The 18,492-nt window shown below is 40.8% G+C and overlaps 1 protein-coding gene and 1 pseudogene across 2 annotated transcripts in view; one reads left to right on the forward strand and one right to left on the reverse strand.

Annotated features, from left to right (window-relative positions):
- LOC311491647 (low affinity immunoglobulin gamma Fc region receptor III-like) overlaps positions 1 to 1,211 on the forward strand; it is a 293,642-nt pseudogene extending 292,431 nt beyond the window's left edge. The window contains exon 5 of the transcript in view: positions 292 to 1,211. The product of the transcript in view is annotated as a low affinity immunoglobulin gamma Fc region receptor III-like (transcript). The remainder of the gene's footprint in view (positions 1 to 291) is intronic.
- A 7-nt stretch (positions 1,212 to 1,218) lies between these two features.
- On the reverse strand, positions 1,219 to 8,947 carry LOC311491564 (coxsackievirus and adenovirus receptor homolog). The gene is made up of 4 exons (XM_084549504.1): positions 8,316 to 8,947; positions 5,688 to 6,047; positions 5,098 to 5,457; positions 1,219 to 4,843 (listed from the first exon to the last, which is right to left on the reverse strand). Exons 1-4 carry the CDS (start codon positions 8,380 to 8,382, stop codon positions 4,653 to 4,655), a joined length of 978 nt encoding a protein of 325 aa, XP_084405630.1. The 5' UTR covers positions 8,383 to 8,947; the 3' UTR covers positions 1,219 to 4,652.
- Between the last annotated feature and the right edge of the window lie 9,545 nt (positions 8,948 to 18,492).

Raw genomic sequence — 18,492 nt, forward strand, 5'->3', positions numbered from 1 at the left:
TCCTGCAGAGTCCTGTCCTCCCTGTGATGGAGGGAGATGACGTCACTCTGCTCTGTAAAACAGAGACCACTCCCTCCAACCTCTCAGCTGCTTTCTATAAAGATGGCTCCTTGATCAGGACTGAGTCTACAGGTCACATGACCATCCACCATGTTACCAGGTCTGATGAAGGCCTCTACAAGTGTAACATCAGTAGTCATGGAGAGTCTCCATCCAGCTGGATCACTGTCACAGGTGAGGAGCTTCACTTTGATTTCATCTCTTATTTCATCCACATCTTCACCTGACCAGGTGTAAACCTACAGGCCTCATCCACCCGACCTCTGGGCCCCCTCCTTCATCCTCCCTCCACCTTGTCCTCAGACTGGTCTGCCACCTGGTGGTGTTCTGTCCATACTTCATCTCCACTCTCCTCATGGTGTCTTTATATCGACACAGATCAACAGGTAACACTCTGAATCACTCATCTGATCAGTTGATTATTCATCATACTTTCCTCCTTTAAAAATGTTTGATGACCTCATTTATCAGGACATGACCTCCTCGTCTCCATGGCAACAACACCACCCACCCAGGTGGAGCAGAGAGACCACTTTGATGACGTTGTGGCAGCCACCACTGAGCATCTCTCCTGAGTCTCTGATGGTGTTATCTTGACTTCTTCTTCCTTTCTGTCTTCTTTGTAGCTGAGCTGGAGTCATTCAGTCATTCATTCATTCATTCATTCATCTTCTGTACCCCCTTATTGAGCTGGAGTCACTGCAGAGTAAATAAAGAACTGTGTCATCAGATAGAAAGTGTTTGTACATGTGTGGTTTTGTTGAGGCTGACAGAGTGAGACATCCTGTTGATCTTTGCTCACTGTCAGGTTTGATTTTACAGGTTTGACATCTCTCTGAAAGTTACAGATCCACATAAACTATCAGCTGATGGCTGCCTTGGCTTCATTCTCCACAAGTTCTCTGTAACTTCAGACTTATCTCGTGTTCTGCTGCCACCTGGTGGATGAATCAGCTGTTTTATTGTGACCTTTTTATCATTTCTGAGGAAACACATCTTGTCAGGAATTGATCTCATCTTTGAATTTGGTTGTCAATGATTTAAAGACATTAAAACACCTCCAGTATATGTTTATTATGTAATAAATTACAACACTGAGGCAGTGAACTAGGAATTCATTTTGGAAAGAAGCCTGTGTGCTTAACATACTACATCCAATTCAATTCAATTTTATTTATATAGCGTCAATAACAATACAAATCGTCTCAAGACGCTTTACAAAAACCCGGCCTGAAACCCCCAGAGCAAGCCTGAAGGCAACGGTGGCAGGAAAAACTCCCTTTTAACAGGAAGAAACCTCGAGCAGAACCCAGCTCATATGGAGGGACCCATCTGCCTAAGGCCAGCCGGGTACGGACAGAAGAAAGAGAGAAGAGAACAGCAAGATAAACATACATCTGTCATAGATACACATATCTGACTAAAGTGTACATGTGGAATCTTATGATACAAACTGATGATGTTACATGACAGTTTGAAAATGTAAGAGGAATCATAGGCAGGTTGGAGAATTGTTCATTCAGGTAGGAGTGGATAACTGCAGGATTCCATGAAGACTGGGCAGGCTGATGAGACCACGACAACAGATGTAGTATAGAGCTCCACAGGAAACACACCACTCCAGGCCAGAGATACTAACAAGAAGAGGGGGGGAGGGGGGGAAGGGGGGGACACACACAGCAGTAAACATTCTACATAGTAATAGCTCAGAATTGTATGACTAGTAGTATATAGGAAATTAGAGGGCAAGAGCTCTGTGCCAGAGAAAAGAAAGTGGAGGATGCGAGAGAGGAGAGATAAGAAAGAAGGAGGACATGTGTTTGGTGCATCGTCCCCCAGCAGCCTAGGCCTATAGCAGCATAACTAAGGGATGGTTTAGTCCAGCCCTAACTATAAGCTTGATCAAAAAGCTATATGGGTCTAGGCCTTTCAGGGCCTTGTATGTAAGGAGGAGGTAACAATGAATTGATCAATACATGTGGTGGAGTTGATGTTCAGCATCTGAATACTTAAGATGCTGAACTCATTCAACATATTCACAATGATTCAGTTGGGTTTAAAACAGGTTTAAGTCTGTGACCAGGACAATTTGGAACCTTTTCAAAATTAATCTCGTCTTCTTTTCCTTTCGGGGCGTTCACCACAGCTAATCATCTGCTTCCACCCTATCCTCTTCTCTCACACCAGCCACGTTCATGTCCTTTGTCCCTACATCCATGAACCTCTTCTTTGGTCTTCCTCTGGACCTCCTGCCTGGCAGCTCATGCCTCAGCATCCTTCAACCAACATATTCATAATCCCTCCTCTGAATATGTAGAAAACCACTGTCATTTAATAACCTGGTGTATTTCATTATGACACAGAAAACAAATACTTATGTATTAGTTGGAAACCAATTCAACTCAGGTGATGTGTTCCCTCATGAGAACGTCAGGCTGTCTTCCAGACTTGTCATTTAGATTTCCTTTAATACATTCTGTTCACTGTCACTCACAGATTCAAAGGTTAAGCCACAATAAATATTAGAAAGGCTAAACTTTCCTTAGTATTAGAAACTATTCTCATAATCAAACACACAGACATGTATGGCCCCATACATTTGCTCCAACTGTACACCACCTTAAGCAGACATGGGATAATGATGCTAGCTTGCTAAACAACCATCTTACTATGCTTACATAGCTAACTTCATCACTGGTTGTGATAATGAGCTTGGTGGCTTTCTGCACAGAAGACAATAAGAAGAAGACAACGTAGAGTTGTGTTCACATTGATGTGTATGTGTCGGTAGAAGACATGAGGCTGGCTGCAGTTTAATGTCTGCTGTTGTAGTTAAAACTGATCAGGAATCTAGAATATCTGGATCAAGACAATGTGGTCAAGCACATGTTCTAGGAGACAGTGAGTTTAGCTGGGGGTGAAGCCTCATTACACTTTACTTGAAGCTTCACTGTTGTAGAGTCAGAGGTCTTGGTGTTTTTCCTGCAGAGCTACAGGTTAGTGTGTCTTACTTTGTGTTCAACAGGCATGTAAATACCACAGGATGGGAGACCACTTCCTCCTCAGGATATAGAATATGGAAATCTACTTTCAGAGCTAAAGACGGTCTGGTTTGAACTCACCAGTAGAGACAGACAGGATGACGCTCAGTCGTGGTGTATGAAAGGAAAGAATGTTAAAAAGTGCTAGACACTGAGAGATGTACTGCTATACCGCCAGTTCACAACGAGACAAGAAACAAGAAAGAAGAAAAACAACTTCTCTCTAATAGAGTTCTTGTACATTACAACCCAGATCTACCACTCATATAAGCATGTGGTGCTTCTCCAGTAGGAGTACTGCACATGAGAAAAACTACTCTCAAATAGAAAAAGAAGCATTAGGCTTGGTTTTTGGAGTATTGGAGTATATCATGAGTATTTGTTTGGTTGTAAGTTTATTCTAATAACAGACCACAAACCAAAAAAGAAGATTTTAGGTCCAAAAACAGGGGTACCTCCCTTAGCAGCAGCTAGCACGGAAATGCTTATACGTTATCCAGACTCCTAATACCAGATGACAGGTTTCCAAAACCAAACCCAGTGTTCAGAGTGTCTTATTTAGACAGTCTGCCCATCACTGCAAAAGACATAGCACATGAAACACTGAGAGATCCCATACTGGCAAAGTGAAACAGTAGGTTTTGTCAGGTTGGCCAAAGTATGTGCCAGAGGAGGTGCTACAGCCACATGTGAAGCACAGGTTTGAACTCACTATGGAAGATGACTGCATTATCTGTAGAGTTTATCAGTCTGTACTGAAGTCTGAACCAACAACCAGAGAAGTCAGCACTGTGCCCTTCACTTTGTTCACGGTCTTTCTCACCCAGTGGTGGTTCATCAGGTCCAGTAAATCCTTCTCTTCTGGACTAAACTTTATCAAAATCACTGACTTACATTTTAATATTCTCTCATTAATCTTATTAAATTATTCCAACAGTTTATTCTTTTCATGTCATGTCTTGTCTGTCTCTCAGCTGCAGTGTAGCTTAACATTAGAGCTTTTATCCAATCATATTTCATCATCACGTTGCTGGGCCTTCACAATTAAAACTGAAACACATTGTAATGATGCTGTTCCTTTAACCAATCACATTTCTAGTTGGTATTCTTAATCCTTCTCTGTGGCCTACGGTAGCGTCAGTGTTTTACTGTCCACACAAGAACACAAGCAACAGAGATCAATCTAAAGAAGCTGACAGACAGACATCCAGCATGTCAACTAAGACACACAGGAAATCTGTTCCTGTAACAAGAGACAACAAGATGGAGGAGGAGCTTCAAAGAAGTTTGAAACGAGATGTTTGGAGAATTCTGGATTACTGTTAAAAAGGAATGAAAGATTTCTTAGTGAAGATTGATTGTTTCTATGACTTGAGCTTCCACTGAGTCCTTCCTCTGTGGATACAGTCCTGCTGTTTGCTGAGTGTTGGAGGTCAGCTGCTACAGTGGGTTGCTCATGTCCGCGGGATGTCCAGCATTGTTAACTCCTGTCTGTCCTCAAGAGGCAGCAGCAGGACACTGAGAGTTCAGCTGGAAACTGATCTGAGACACTTAAAGCTGCTGAGGATCAGCTGATTGTTCAGGAGGAGGACGGTATCGATGTCTACGTATTCTGTAGATCAGAAAACCAACAACACCAACAACAACACCAGCAACTATCAGACCAACTATCAGACCAACAGATCCATCCTTGTCTCCTCCATCCTTGTCTCCTCCGTCCTCCTTGTGTCCATCTGTGTGACCTGCAGACAGAAGCAACAGAATCAGGTGTGAGGTGTGAGGTAGCTGATGAGTGAAGAACAAACTGCTGTCAGACATTATCTACTGCACTCTGATCACATCACTCAGACCAGCTGTTTTCTAGAAAGTCTCATCAACAACATCTTTCTAAAAGTCAAACATCTGATCTGAGATCTTTCTCTCTCACATCAACAACCAGGAAGCAGCTTCAACTCTGATCAGAGACAAAGACACAAACTCAACTCTACTCACTAACCTGCTGGAAATACTTCCAGTCTGATGATGCTGATGGGGTCATTGTCCAAGTAAGCTCTCTTCCAGCGGTTTGTTTTAGTTTCAACACGACACTCATATGTTCCTCTGTCCTCTATCGTCACATTCTCCAGAATCAGAGACACGTCTCCATCCTTCATCTGTCTGTCCTGTAGATCCACTCGGTTCTCATAAGATGGATGCTGGTGTGTTGGATCTGACTGATTATCTTTATATAAAAGAACATATTCTTCTTCCTTCAGGTCAGTTCTGCTCCACTCTACAGCTGTGACAGATTCGTAGTTCAGAGCTTTACATGGTAGAGAGACAGTCTGTCCAGGATCAGTTGTGATGTTTGTCTGTCCTGAAGGAAACAAGACAGAGCAGAGAGGTTAAAGGTCAACATGCAGCAGTCAGTATCAAAACAACAGACATCCCAAATGCAGAGTTTACTGTGAAGGTCTTTGTCACAAAATGTTGTCACATCTGGGATAAAATAAAACATCTGAAGTATAGGAGACATCTTATAAATCCAGTTTGTCTGATTAAGATAAGGCAGTAACAAAGAACTAAACAAGTAACGTCTTCACTCACCTGGAACAACATCCAGGTAGATGATGCTGTTGGGGTCATTGTCAAAGTAAGCTCTCTTCCTGCGGTTTAATTTTCTCTGAACAACACGACACTCATATGTTCCTCTGTCCTCTATCGTTACATTATTCAGAATCAGAGACACGTCTCCATCCTTCATCTGTCTGTCCTGTAGATCCACTCGGTTCTTATAAGATGGATGCTGGCGTGCTGGATCAGACTGATCATCACGATATAAAAGAACATATTCATCTTCCTTCAGGTCAGTTCTGATCCACTCTACAGCTATGACAGGATCATTGTTCAGAGCTTTACATGGTAGAGAGACAGTATGTCCAGGTTTAGCTGTGATGGTTGTTTGTCCTGAAGGAAACAAGACAGAGCAGAATGTTTGATGGTGATTCAGTTAATCAGACTTTTGAATAAACCACTTTCAATAAATCAGTTCAGTAGAGAAGGCTTCAGAATGTTTGCTGAGAGGAGGATGAACAAATGAACAAACTAAATGAATAGAACCAAGAGAAATCATGAGCTGGTAGATTCAAGTAAAACAATAAGTTGATGGAAGAAGATCCAACAAGGATTGATGATGCAGCAAACACATGGAGCTGCTCTGTCCTCTGACCTCCATCATCAGACTGACAAGGTCAAAGGTCAAAGAAGGAGTGTTTCTAGTTCTACTTGTTTGTTCTCTCCTTTATGAACAATGACATCAGTCAGTTTAGACCTGAGGGTCCTGAGTAATGTCTGACATGTACCAGTCAGTGGTTCTCCCTAATAACTCATCATTTCATGTAGATGAGGTTGATTTTCAAGTTGTCTAAAAATATATAACACAGAATGATGGAATCATTTTACACATTAATAAATAAAACTAATAAAACTGAGAGTATCAAACTGACCAGTGAGAACAGACGGTGAGCAGTAAACAGGAAGACAAGACGAAGGATAAACTAAAGAGCTTTAGAGGAAATAACAGAGAGGAAGCTGATGTAGTAAAATGATGACTACTAATGTTGGAGCTGCTGTAGAACATGTGGTTGATCAGATCTTCTAGATCCAGTCAGACTCTACGTTCAGTGTTGGGTAAGTTACTTCAAAAACATAATACATTATGTATTACTTGTTACTGTCATTTCAAAGTAATTTGTTACATTATAATATTACTAATATTACTCTGAATTGTAAGGCATTACACTATTCAATTCAGTTCAATTCAATTTTATTTATATAGCGTCAATAACAATACAAATCGTCTCAAGACGCTTTACAAAAACCCGGCCTGAAACCCCCAGAGCAAGCCTGAAGGCAACGGTGGCAGGAAAAACTCCCTTTAACAGGAAGAAACCTCGAGCAGAACCCAGCTCATATGGAGGGACCCATCTGCCTAAGGCCAGCCGGGTACAGACAGAAGAAAGAGAGAAGAGAACAGCAAGATAAACACAGCAGTAAACATTCTACATAGTAATAGCACAGAATAGCATGACTAGTAGTAGATAGGAAATTAGAGGGCAAGAGCTCTGTGCCAGAGAAAAGAAAGTTTTTGCACTACTACTGCATTACTTTTGAGTTACTTTCACCAAAATAACTGTAATTATATATATACTTATTCTAAATGTATCTTATTATGCTCCTAGGCTTAAGGCTAACAACAGAAGAATGTAATAGGTGCAGTTTAAAAAATAATAATACGAATAATAATAAAAAAAGAAATTGCATTGAAATGAGAAGATGAGGTAGGAACAATAAGTGCAAAACTAACTTAAGGTCAATAAATGTCAAAAAAGCAACCCCCAGCAAGCTAACCTCCTGACTACCAGGAAAAAAAAAAATATTATCCAATCACAATTTTTTTAATTCCCCAATCTTTGTAAGGTAATTAGAATGCTGAAGAAAAAAATATATATTTTTAAGATTTCATATAACTGATGGACGACATTTTCCTTAACGAGAAAGAGAAAGGTACCAAAGCCCCACCTCTTTACATTTGTTATCGTTGCAAAAGCTGTAAATGTCCTCTGTAGATAGACAGTATTAGTCTCTTGAGAATCCTACAAACAGGCCACGTCTATGGGCGCAGTGATGGCTCGTAATGCAATACAAGGAACAATCACAGCCAGAATTTAGTTAAAACAGACCTTTAACTGCTTTGTCTCCGTTTTCATCCTCAGTTTTCTTTCTTTTCACTAACTTAATGTAGCGTGGCAACATAGACAGTTCTTTTGGTTTCGCAGATAAAGTGCACTTAACTACTATGCTCCTCATATCTTTGTCTCTAACAAACTGAAAATGATGAGAGTATGTCCATCTCGAAAATGTACAATCCGACATCGAGCCTGCTTCAGCCGTAGCCATCTTTTTCCAGTAACGTAACACAGGAAGAAATGTTTTACAATTTGCGCAGAATTTTTCTCCTCTGCTGATCTCACGGTGTTATTGGCGATAGTATAAAAACAAAACACCACTTAATATCGGGTTAAAATTTTTTTTTGGAATGCCTTACATTACCGCGTTACAGCAAAAAGCAATACATTAAAGTAATTACATTAGTTTTATAACACGTTACTCCCAACACTCTCTACATTGTCTCCTGAACATGTCAGAGCTAAAGACGCTTTGGTTTCAACTCACCAGCAGAGACAGACAGGACGACGCTCAGTAAAGTCATGCAGAGAGACGCAGATGTTCCAGCAGCCATCTTGTCTTCTTCTTCCTCCTCTGATTACCTGACTTCAATCTATCAACCTGACTAGATCACATTCAGTGGAAGGTTGAAGTAAACCTGAAATAAAACTGAAATAAAACTGAAATAAAACTGAAATAAACCTGAAAAATCGAAATAAACCTGAAATAAAACTAAAATAAAACTGAAATAAACCTGAAAAATCGAAATAAACCTGAAATAAAACTAAAATAAAACTGAAATAAACCTGAAAAATCGAAATAAACCTGAAATAAAACTGAAATAAATCTGAAATAAAGCTCAAAGTCTCTGAAGCTGACAACTTGTCTGTCTTTCAGCCGCTAGCGCTAAATCAACCCGGAAGGTAGAGCGACGGAGGTGGAGCGATGGAAGTGGAGTGACGGAGAGTCAAAGCAATGGAGGTACGGATGATAACCATAAAGAAATGTGTCACTACAAAAAGAATGTAAAAAGATGCTCTGTGTCACTGATAGAGAGCTCAATAAACCACTGCAACAACCACGACAGCAACATGTCCCACTTGTCGTCTACCACATCACATAGAAAGCTTCGTCTCTATCCAGGAAGAAGTCTTCAGACTAGTCTTCAGAGGAGAGTGCGCATGCGTGTTGTGCTGCAGCCTTTCTACTAAATCATGTGACTTCAGAGGAACTGAGGACATTGACTCTTCTATATATTCAGAGTCTGGCTTTGACCTGATGGTTTTCTACATCTATGCTCCTCTTCAGGTTCTTTCTTACCTTGGATCACTACATGACCTTTTCATTTCAGTCTTAATCAGTTCTAGCTTCTACACTGTGGTGTCCTGGTGAGGCAGTGCTAAGAAGAAGGACACCTCATGGCTGGACAAGCTGATCCAGAAGGAGGACTCTGTGGTAGGGACAGAGCTGGAGTCCCTGACATCAGTGGTAGATGAAAGGACCTTGAACAAACTCTGGTCCATCATGAACAATGTCCACCACCCTCTACAGGACACCATAGTCAGACAGAGAAGCTCATTCAGTGACAGGCTGCCGTCTCTGTCCTGCTCCATGGACAGGTTGATGAGGATGTTTGTCCCTCAGGACATAAGACTCTACAACGCCTCCCTGTGAGGGACCAGCTGGACTCTGGTGTGACTATGTGATGAAGCTACTGGACACTGAATTTCCCTCTCTATGAAGGTCTAGTTTATAACGCGTTATGAGCACATGCATAAGACGTTATAATGCATTTATAATGCTTCATACATGTCATTATAATGGTGTATAATCATGTATAAGAACTTATACCAAGGTTTATAAAGTATTACAAGTGTGGACATAATGTATTATAAATGAAGCACTTATAATGTTTTATACCTGCATACTAAAGTGACGACAGTGTTTAAATGAAGAATCTGAAGTCCTGGGTCATATAACACATTATAACCTTCCTTACTCTAGCCAGTAGTAAAGACACACATAGAACTGCTCAACATAGAACAGATACTAAATGCTCAGTTACAGAAAGGGCGCAATGCCTTATAAATATCAATAATATGTTATAGGATGACTTTAAGAGTGACAACACTGTATAAAGTTATTAGCAAGTGTATGACATTATAACACATTTGTAATCACTTAGGAGCAGTATTTTGCTGGCTGTAAGTAAAGTGTAAGTTAAAAGTTATACACCATAATGATCTTTGAAACAACTTTATTTTGCAGAAACAAAATGGTTTATTGACCTTTGACCTTACCAAACCAAAATCAGAAAAAAATGCATATTACTTTTTTCATCTTTAAAAAATACTTTTGCAGCTCTACAAGTTTTAAATACGAAATAAAACAGGTAGGTAGAGGCACAATATTTTAGTACTCTTATCAGCTGATGTACCTCATTTTTCAACAGTTACGAATTGCATATTTACGAATGTCATGCAGGAGCCGGCCAATGATATGAAATCTATGATTCCTGCCCAGCCAGTATTCCCACTCAATCACTTTTAAATGTTCTTGCAAAAGTTTTGTGGTACGGTTTCCACGGTGCCTCCACACTTCAACCTTGAACGTCTGCCATGCACGTTCCAAATGCTGAGTGTGGGCTCCAGTGTTTGGGTCAACAAAATGCCTTTTATGGCATACTGTGTGATGGTCAAATCCCATATCTCCAAGTGCCCGCTGGTAAGCTCGCCATTCATCAGAGACAATCTGTGAGCCTCCTCTCACATGGTGTATTATGGCTGGCAGGAGATCTTCTCTTGAACGGCCTCTCACCACCTTCAGTATGGGTCTTCTTGTTGTTTGCCCAACTTCAAGTAAGCCCAAAACCCACTTTTTTGTGCGGCGCCAGGCAGGTCCAAAGCGTCCTCTGTTATACTGCAAAAACCAAATATTTTCAGATGGAGTAAAAAAGCTTTCTTGGAAGCCACTTTTCAAACCAGCTCATTACTTTTTAAAAATCACACTGCAAAAACAAACAACAAATGGATAATTTACAAAAGAAATAACTAGTACAGACTACTTACTTTCCTCTTGTGAGAGAATTTGCTTTCATCTAACATCACAAAGCAATGACGTCCACCAATCTTCAATTTCCCCTGGTGTCTCAGTTTGTCAATGGCTGTAATGCAAACCTTGAGAGATGGAAGTTCAATACTAGAGCTTGTTCAATCAGGTTAATTGTTCCAAATGTTATGTTCTTCTCCAACAAAATATATTCTACTGCTTTAAAATAAATCTAGATCACTACTGCAGACCTTTTTGAGCTTCAGTCATATAGTAGTCTACTCTGTCACACGTACATGTCAAATGTAAGTTGTGATCTCCAATTATGCACTATTCCTGATTTAAGAAATAATGTTGTGTCAAACAGGGGCAAAATAAATGATTGGCAACTTGTTTTTCTTTCACCACTTGAATGCAGCACACATATTATGTATAGAGGCAAAGTTATGACCTCAAAAACCTATGCACTATAGCTTAAAATCCCTTTCATATCATTGATACAACACCTTTCTCAAAGTGGAAGCCATCTTCGTCAAAGTGCGACTGCTGCTGGCAATGCCATCCTCCATCATATCCATCTGTCTCAGCCTCAATCCCTGAGAATACCTTTGACAGAAATGGTTGATCTTAGTAAAATTAAAAATTAAAACATAAATCATGTACAGGCAATCAGAAGTCTATGAATAATTTGGACCTCAGCATTTGCATATGGGTATTAAAATGGGTAATGTTAACAAATAAAACACCAACCGATAGATGAACTCCAAATGGCTTCGGAGAGGCCTACGAGAGTTGAAGTAGATCGATCCACTTCTGACAGATTTCCTCTTCTGGCGATGGCCTTTTCTGCCACAAGACCTAATGGGTGAGTAAGAAAAATAATGTTAATAATTAGTAATTGGCGATAGATTTAACTAATACTGTAACTGATAATTACAAAATATGACATCTGTGCCTGCAGCAGGGTGGGGATTTACCCATACCAGATGTCATTCATTACATATGCGTTATGCATAAGGGTATGTGCTACATTAATTAATAATGAATAATATCCTAGGAAGAAACAGCAGAGCGCTCCTCCTGCAGTTGTCACCTGTGTGGGCTGCAGGTGAGCCGGCTCAACAGTGCCTCTTCATTCTTTTCTTTTTTTCATTAGCCCCCCATCCCGGTCGGACATGTCTCTAAACTGGCCTGCAGTCAAAACTCAAACTTCATGGGTCACGCTATGGGGTGGCCCCACTCTTGGACAGTTTTTAATGAGAGGCAATGTTGCCCCGACATTTGCGCGCGCACAACAATGAACAGTAGTAAGTTGTGCAAAACACCATCATCAGTTGCTGAACGGTCCCGTAAAATACAATGAAAACCGGACATATTTACATATTCATATCTCCCCCTCCGTCCTACAAAGCCGTTGACAGGATGTGAAAAGTGGACATGTCTGAGCATAAAATGAACGTAGCAATGGCGTTTCTTACCATACATATCCATCAGCTTTGGAGACAACGTTTAGGTGCATGGGCCTCTTGCAGGTGGAGCAGATCATGCAGCGCTTTAGGATTCCTCTTCTTTGCATCCATACAACTATTTTTCTCCGGCTGCGTATCGTGTCCTCTTGTCGTATTAATCGACGAATTTCATCACTCAATAAATTTGCCATGTTAGCATCCTTCACCTGAGGAGCGGGCAGCGACGATCTCCCATAGATCCATGCGATCTCCCGCTTGCGTCCAAAATTGCCTTCTGGGACTGCCGCGTTCATGCAAATCAGAACGCTGGGAAAACGGAATTCCGGGTGGTTAAAAATAAATTGAATGGTTCTCCAACTTGTAATTCTTTAGTTTAAAGTCTTAAATTCTGCTGTCTTTTCAGAGCTACTTTTTGTTGACATTTCAACGTACATTTCATTTGTAATTATACATTATAATGGTTGCTTAGTTTATCTTACACTATGATTACAGCAATATATAGAGGTTAATTGCTATTGCATTGACTAAAATTAGTTAGCCTGTGTTGGCAGGTGACATTAGCTGAGAGGTTATGCAAGTGAACTGAAATCAAGCAACTGAATATATTTACAGCATGAACAAAATTTATTGATTGTCAGAAGCCAGAATCTCCGAGTTCTTATTAGTCCTGAATGTAGCACTAGCACAGGGGACCACGAGGACGACAGAGGAAAGACGCACGTGACTGCAAGTTTGAAAAGAGAGGCGGTGGACGGTTAGGGTCTGCAAAAAGCAACCAAACCAAACTCTAAGGTAATATTTTTCAACACAGACTGTAAAACATGAACATAATGCATATAGTTATTTTTAGGGGTTTTGGCCTAAGTTTTGTCGGCCAAGCTTAAACGTTAGCAACCACATGGGTAAGCTAATCCGGCCAACATGTTGAAAAAGCAAACGTTAATGCATAGTGTTAATGTGGGAGCGTTTTGCTGTAAAGTTTGAATCAAATTCAAACTAACAATAGCCAAAGCATAATGCTTCAAACGCTAACCCTCGGTTGACTATGTTTTATGAATAGCCATGTACACGAGAAGGGGAGCTGTGAATCCTCCGCCACCAAAAGACAAGAAGGCTTCCACTCCTGATGTGGAGGAAGAGAAAATGGGTATGTATTGCCATTTTAGGTTGTTTCTTTTCCTATAGATTGTCCAAAATGCATCATTAAATGTGGGTTTGTTCATAATATTGAAGCGTGTAAGTTAGAGCTGAAACTTTGTAGTCATATTCAAACCATTTAATACATTTGAAAATGTAAAGTTAATGTTAGATGATGGCTGGTTGAGTCATATCCAGCATAGGCCTAAAAAGGTATAGATTGTGTTTCAAACTTGACATAGCATCCCTGTCATAGCTTTTAGCTAAAATCATTTTTTAATTTAATATTTACAAAAATATTTTTGGTTTTCTTTTTTGTGATCCTTGCTAACGTGTTGAATGCAGCTCCTACAATCAAGCATGAACTGGCCATGATCAAACTTCAGCTGGAGGCAGAGAGAGAGCGCGGGAGACTCCGAGAAGAAACCATAGAAATGCTGAAGTCAGATAAAGACTACCTTCAGCGTGAACTGACCAGCAAGGCTGAATTAATGAGGGAACTAGTCAAATCTGGTTACAGATCGGTGGAGCCATCATCTAGTTCAGGTGATCAATTATATGCCAGGTTGTGTTGCTCCTGGGTTACATGAATTTTCACACATTTGAATTTTGACATCCACCATCTTGGATTGTTCTACAATGTTTGTTATAACTAGAAACAGAAGAAGAAGAAAAAATATGAATTAATGTTTTAGAACTGTGTGTGTGTGTGTTTTATTTATTGCAGCAGAGTCTTCCAAGAGTCAGATGAAAAGAGTTTTCATCTCTGATGAAGAATCATTTGCCATTGACTCGCCATTGTCTGATTCATCCTTGGAAGATGACTCCAAGAAGAAGAAAAAGCTGAAGAAGAGATCACCAAAGTTGAGTGGAAGCCCCAAACCAGAAACCAGTCGTGTTCGAGGTAAGATTGTTTTATATATCAGTAATGAGTGAAATTGACTGTTTTGACTGTTTTAACTGTGTTTTTTTTAACTGCTTGCATAAAAAACCATTACATATAAAACATGAACTAATAATAATGAATAAAAAGATAGAACAGACTGCATTTTACCAAAAAGTTAATTATTTTTGACAGTATGTCATTAACTCTAAGACTTTTCGTGGTCCTCAAGAGATAGGCAGTTCACAAACAAAATTAAAAGACTTTACTGATTCCAGAGGGGAAATTCTGTAATGTTACTGTGCTCTCATAAAATGATAGAGCAGGCAAAAATATAACAAAAGATGTTAAGTATATATACAACATTATGTACTCTCCTTTCATATACTGAACATACCAGTTAATGCATTCTCTTTCCAATGACAGATGAACTTTTTTTTTTCTTTCAGTGAAAAACTGCAGAGACATCATTAAAAGGTACAAGGCAGTGCTGAAGAGCTACAGTGAGGGGCGGTCCATGAAATCTGCCTTTGAAGAAGTTGGTGTTGACCGCAACACAATCGCCAGAACGGCAGTCATCGCAGAGTTCAGCCTTGCAGCCCCTGAAGCTTTCACAGCTCGAGGCCAGTGGAATGAGAAGTTTGAAAAGCTCTCCACCTTTGTGGATAGATGTCGCGCAGCTATTACAGCTGAGATTAAAGAGCGCATAAGCGAAATGAAAGAGAATGGTACTTTGCTACCCATTGCACATTAAATGTGCAAAAAAGCTAGTCTGTTCCAAGTTTTAATTTAAATTACAAATTGCATTCTTTAGTCTCTCAGGTGCAAGAATTTTAATTTGTGAGCTATGCAAGCTTTTTTTTTTTTTTACAGATTTCAATTGTATTGATATGTACAGAATAACATGCACCTTTTCTTTATATTTTGTTTCTGCAAAATAAAGTTGTTTCAAAGATCATTATGGTGTATAACTTTTAACTTACACTTTACTTACAGCCAGCAAAATACTGCTCCTAAGTGATTACAAATGTGTTATAATGTCATACACTTGCTAATAACTTTATACAGTGTTGTCACTTTACTAAAAGCTCTTAAAGTCATCCTATAACATATTATTGATATTTATAAGGCATTGCGCCCTTTCTGTAACTGAGCATTTAGTATCTGTTCTATGTTGAGCAGTTCTATGTGTGTCTTTACTACTGGCTAGAGTAAGGAAGGTTATAATGTGTTATATGACCCAGGACTTCAGATTCTTCATTCAAACACTGTTGTCACTTTAGTATGCAGGTATAAAACATTATAAGTGCTTCATTTATAATACATTATGTCCACACTTGTAATACTTTATAAACCTTGGTATAAGTTCTTATACATGATTATACACCATTATAATGACATGTATGAAGCATTATAAATGCATTATAACGTCTTATGCATGTGCTCATAACGCGTTATAAACTAGACCTTCATAGAAAGTGTTACCATAAGGTCTATCTATCTATCTACCTGTCCGCCCGCCCGCCCGCCCGTCCACCCGTCCACCCGCCCGCCCGCCCGTCCACCCGCCCATCCATCTTAGACTTAGACTTAGACTTAGATCAACATTATTTATCCACAAGGGAAATTGCTTGGTCACAGTAGCCTAGTTGTACATAAAAAACACTCTTAAGAACCTCAGATAAAAAAAGAAGTAAAATAAAATCTAGTAGGATAAAATAAAAATAGTATAAGCAAAAATGTACAAATTAGCATATTAGCATATGGTACAAATGTACAAGAAATAGAGAAGGAAGAATATAAATTATATATACAGGGTAAGGTGTAAGGTGCAATAGTGTCCATTATCATGATTAACATGGAGTTATTTGTTACAGAAAGGTGAGTTGTTGAACAGCTGGACTGAGAATGGTATGAATGACGTCCTGTAGCGTTCAGTGTGGGAGCGGAGCTGGATCAGTCTGTTGGAGAATGAGCTCCGCTGTCCCTCTATAGTCTGGTGGAATGGATGTGACGGATTGTCCATGATGGAGAGCAGTTTGTCCAGTGTCCTCCTGTCCGTCACTGAGACAAACGTCTCCAACTTACTGCCAATCACATGACCAGCCTTTCGGATCAATTTGTCGATCCTACTTGTGTCCTTTTTGCTGGTGCTGCTCCCCCAACAAACCACAGCAAAGTACAGGGCACTCACAACAACAGTCTGGTAAAACATCTCCAGCAACTTGCTGCACACGTTAAAAGACCTAAGCTTCCTCAGGAAGTAGAGTCTACTCAGTCCCTTCTTGTCCACAGCATCACTGTTGTCCCTCCAGTCCAGTCTGCTGTTCATGTGGACTCCCAGGTACTTATAATGGTCCACTACTTTCACCTCCAGACCCTGGATGGTGATGGGCTCCACTGGTGTCCTCTTCCTCCTGAGTCAATGACCAGCTCCTTGGTCTTGTCCACATTCAGGAGTAGGTGGTTTGTCTGGGACCACTCCACAAAGTCTCTGATCAGTGTCCTGTACTCCTCCTCATGTCCATCTCTAATACACCCAACCACTGCAGAGTCATCAGAGAACTTCTGCAGGTGGCAGGACCCAGCGCTGTACTGGAATAAAGAGGTGTAGAGAGTGAACAGAAATGGAGACAGGACAGTCCCCTGTGGTGTCCCCACATTACTGACAACAGTATCAGACAGGGAGCCCCCCAGCCGCACAAACTGGGGCCTGTCAGACAAGTAATCAGTAATCCAGGAAACAATGGAGGAGCTGACACCCATCCTGAGCAGCTTCTCACTCATCAGAAAGGGCTGAATGGTGTTAAAAACACTGGAGAAATCAAAGAACATGATCCTCACAGAGCCCTTCCCACCATCCAGGTGAGAGTGAGCATGGTGCAGCAGGTAGATGACAGCATCATCCACACCAACATGAGGCTGATACGCAAACTGAAGAGGGTCCAAGACAGGGGTCACCAGGGGTCTCAGCTGAGCCAGGACGAGTCTCTCCAGGACCTTCATGACATGTGATGTCAGTGCAACCGGTCTGAAGTCGTTGAGGCCAGATGGGATGGGCTTCTTGGGCACCGGCACTACACAGGATGTTTTCCATAGCACCGGTATCCTTTCCAGCTTCAGACTCAGGTTGAAGATAAAGTGCAGGATGCCAGACAGCTGCAGTTGCACCATCTCTCATTCACAAAAACAGCAATCCCGCCGCCGTTCTTCTTACCGCTCAGGACCGTGTCTCTATCCGCCCGTAGAGTCTTGAAGCCGGGTATAGACGCACTGTGGTCCGGGAAGTCCGCGTGCAGCCAGGTCTCCGTAAAACACAAAATACTGCTCACGGTATACTCCCTCTGGGTCCTAACAAGCGCACACAGTTCATCCATCTTATTCACCAGAGACCTCACGTTCCCCATAAGGACAGATGGTACCGCTGGTTTGAATTTCCGTCTCCGCTCTTTCACTTTGGCTCCAGCACGGCATCCCCGGCGCTTCTTCCTAAGTTCCGAACCGGACAGCGCAGGGGGTATGGACAACACTAGCAGTTGCTCTCGTGTATACGAAGGGACGGCCACTCTGCTGAGCGCTACAGCTCAACACGGAAAGTCCAGAAAAAACGAAAAAAGCAGCTTAAAAAAACAAAAATCTATCTAGCTTTCTTTCTTATTTAATTAGTTCCTCCCTCACTTGTCATGGTCCATTACTTCTCCTGTGTGGTGTTGTTGGCAGAGTGCAGTGAATGTGAGGTAAAGGTTTGTAGAAAGAAGAGACAAAAGTAATTGAGGTTAGCATCCAGCTGATAGCGACTATACACCAGTTAGCACCTGATAAAAGTCAGACTGAGAACCTTCACAGACAATCGTACAGGTACAAAACACAGTTTCCCTTTTTACCTCAGACAAGCAGCTCCACTCAGTACCTCCATCGGGCCTGACCATTGTGTGGCCTATTCTGTGGGACAGTCTTTGGTGGTGACCCCTTCTGGTTCATTTCAGTCATGGCGACTGATGATGAAAAGAGGGTTAGAAGTTGCAGTATTTATTTATTTTTTTTACTGAAAACCAAAACAGCTGTGTTTCCCTCAAGAGACTGTTGCCGTGCGTAAAGAATTCAACATAAAGAGACATTATCAGACAAAACATGCTATCATGACGTG

Source organism: Chelon labrosus (assembly GCF_963514085.1).
Source record: "Chelon labrosus genome assembly, chromosome: 1".
NCBI lineage: Eukaryota > Metazoa > Chordata > Actinopteri > Mugiliformes > Mugilidae > Chelon > Chelon labrosus.

Coding starts and splice junctions, on each gene's coding strand:
- LOC311491564 (XM_084549504.1), bottom strand. CDS start 8,382: ATGGCTGCTGGAACATCTGCGTCTCTCTGCATGACTTTACTGAGCGTC. Junction 6,048..8,315: donor CGTCCTGTCTGTCTCTGCTG/GTGAGTTGAAAC, acceptor TGTTTCCTTCAG/GACAAACAACCATCACAGCT. Junction 5,458..5,687: donor CTACCTGGATGTTGTTCCAG/GTGAGTGAAGAC, acceptor TGTTTCCTTCAG/GACAGACAAACATCACAACT.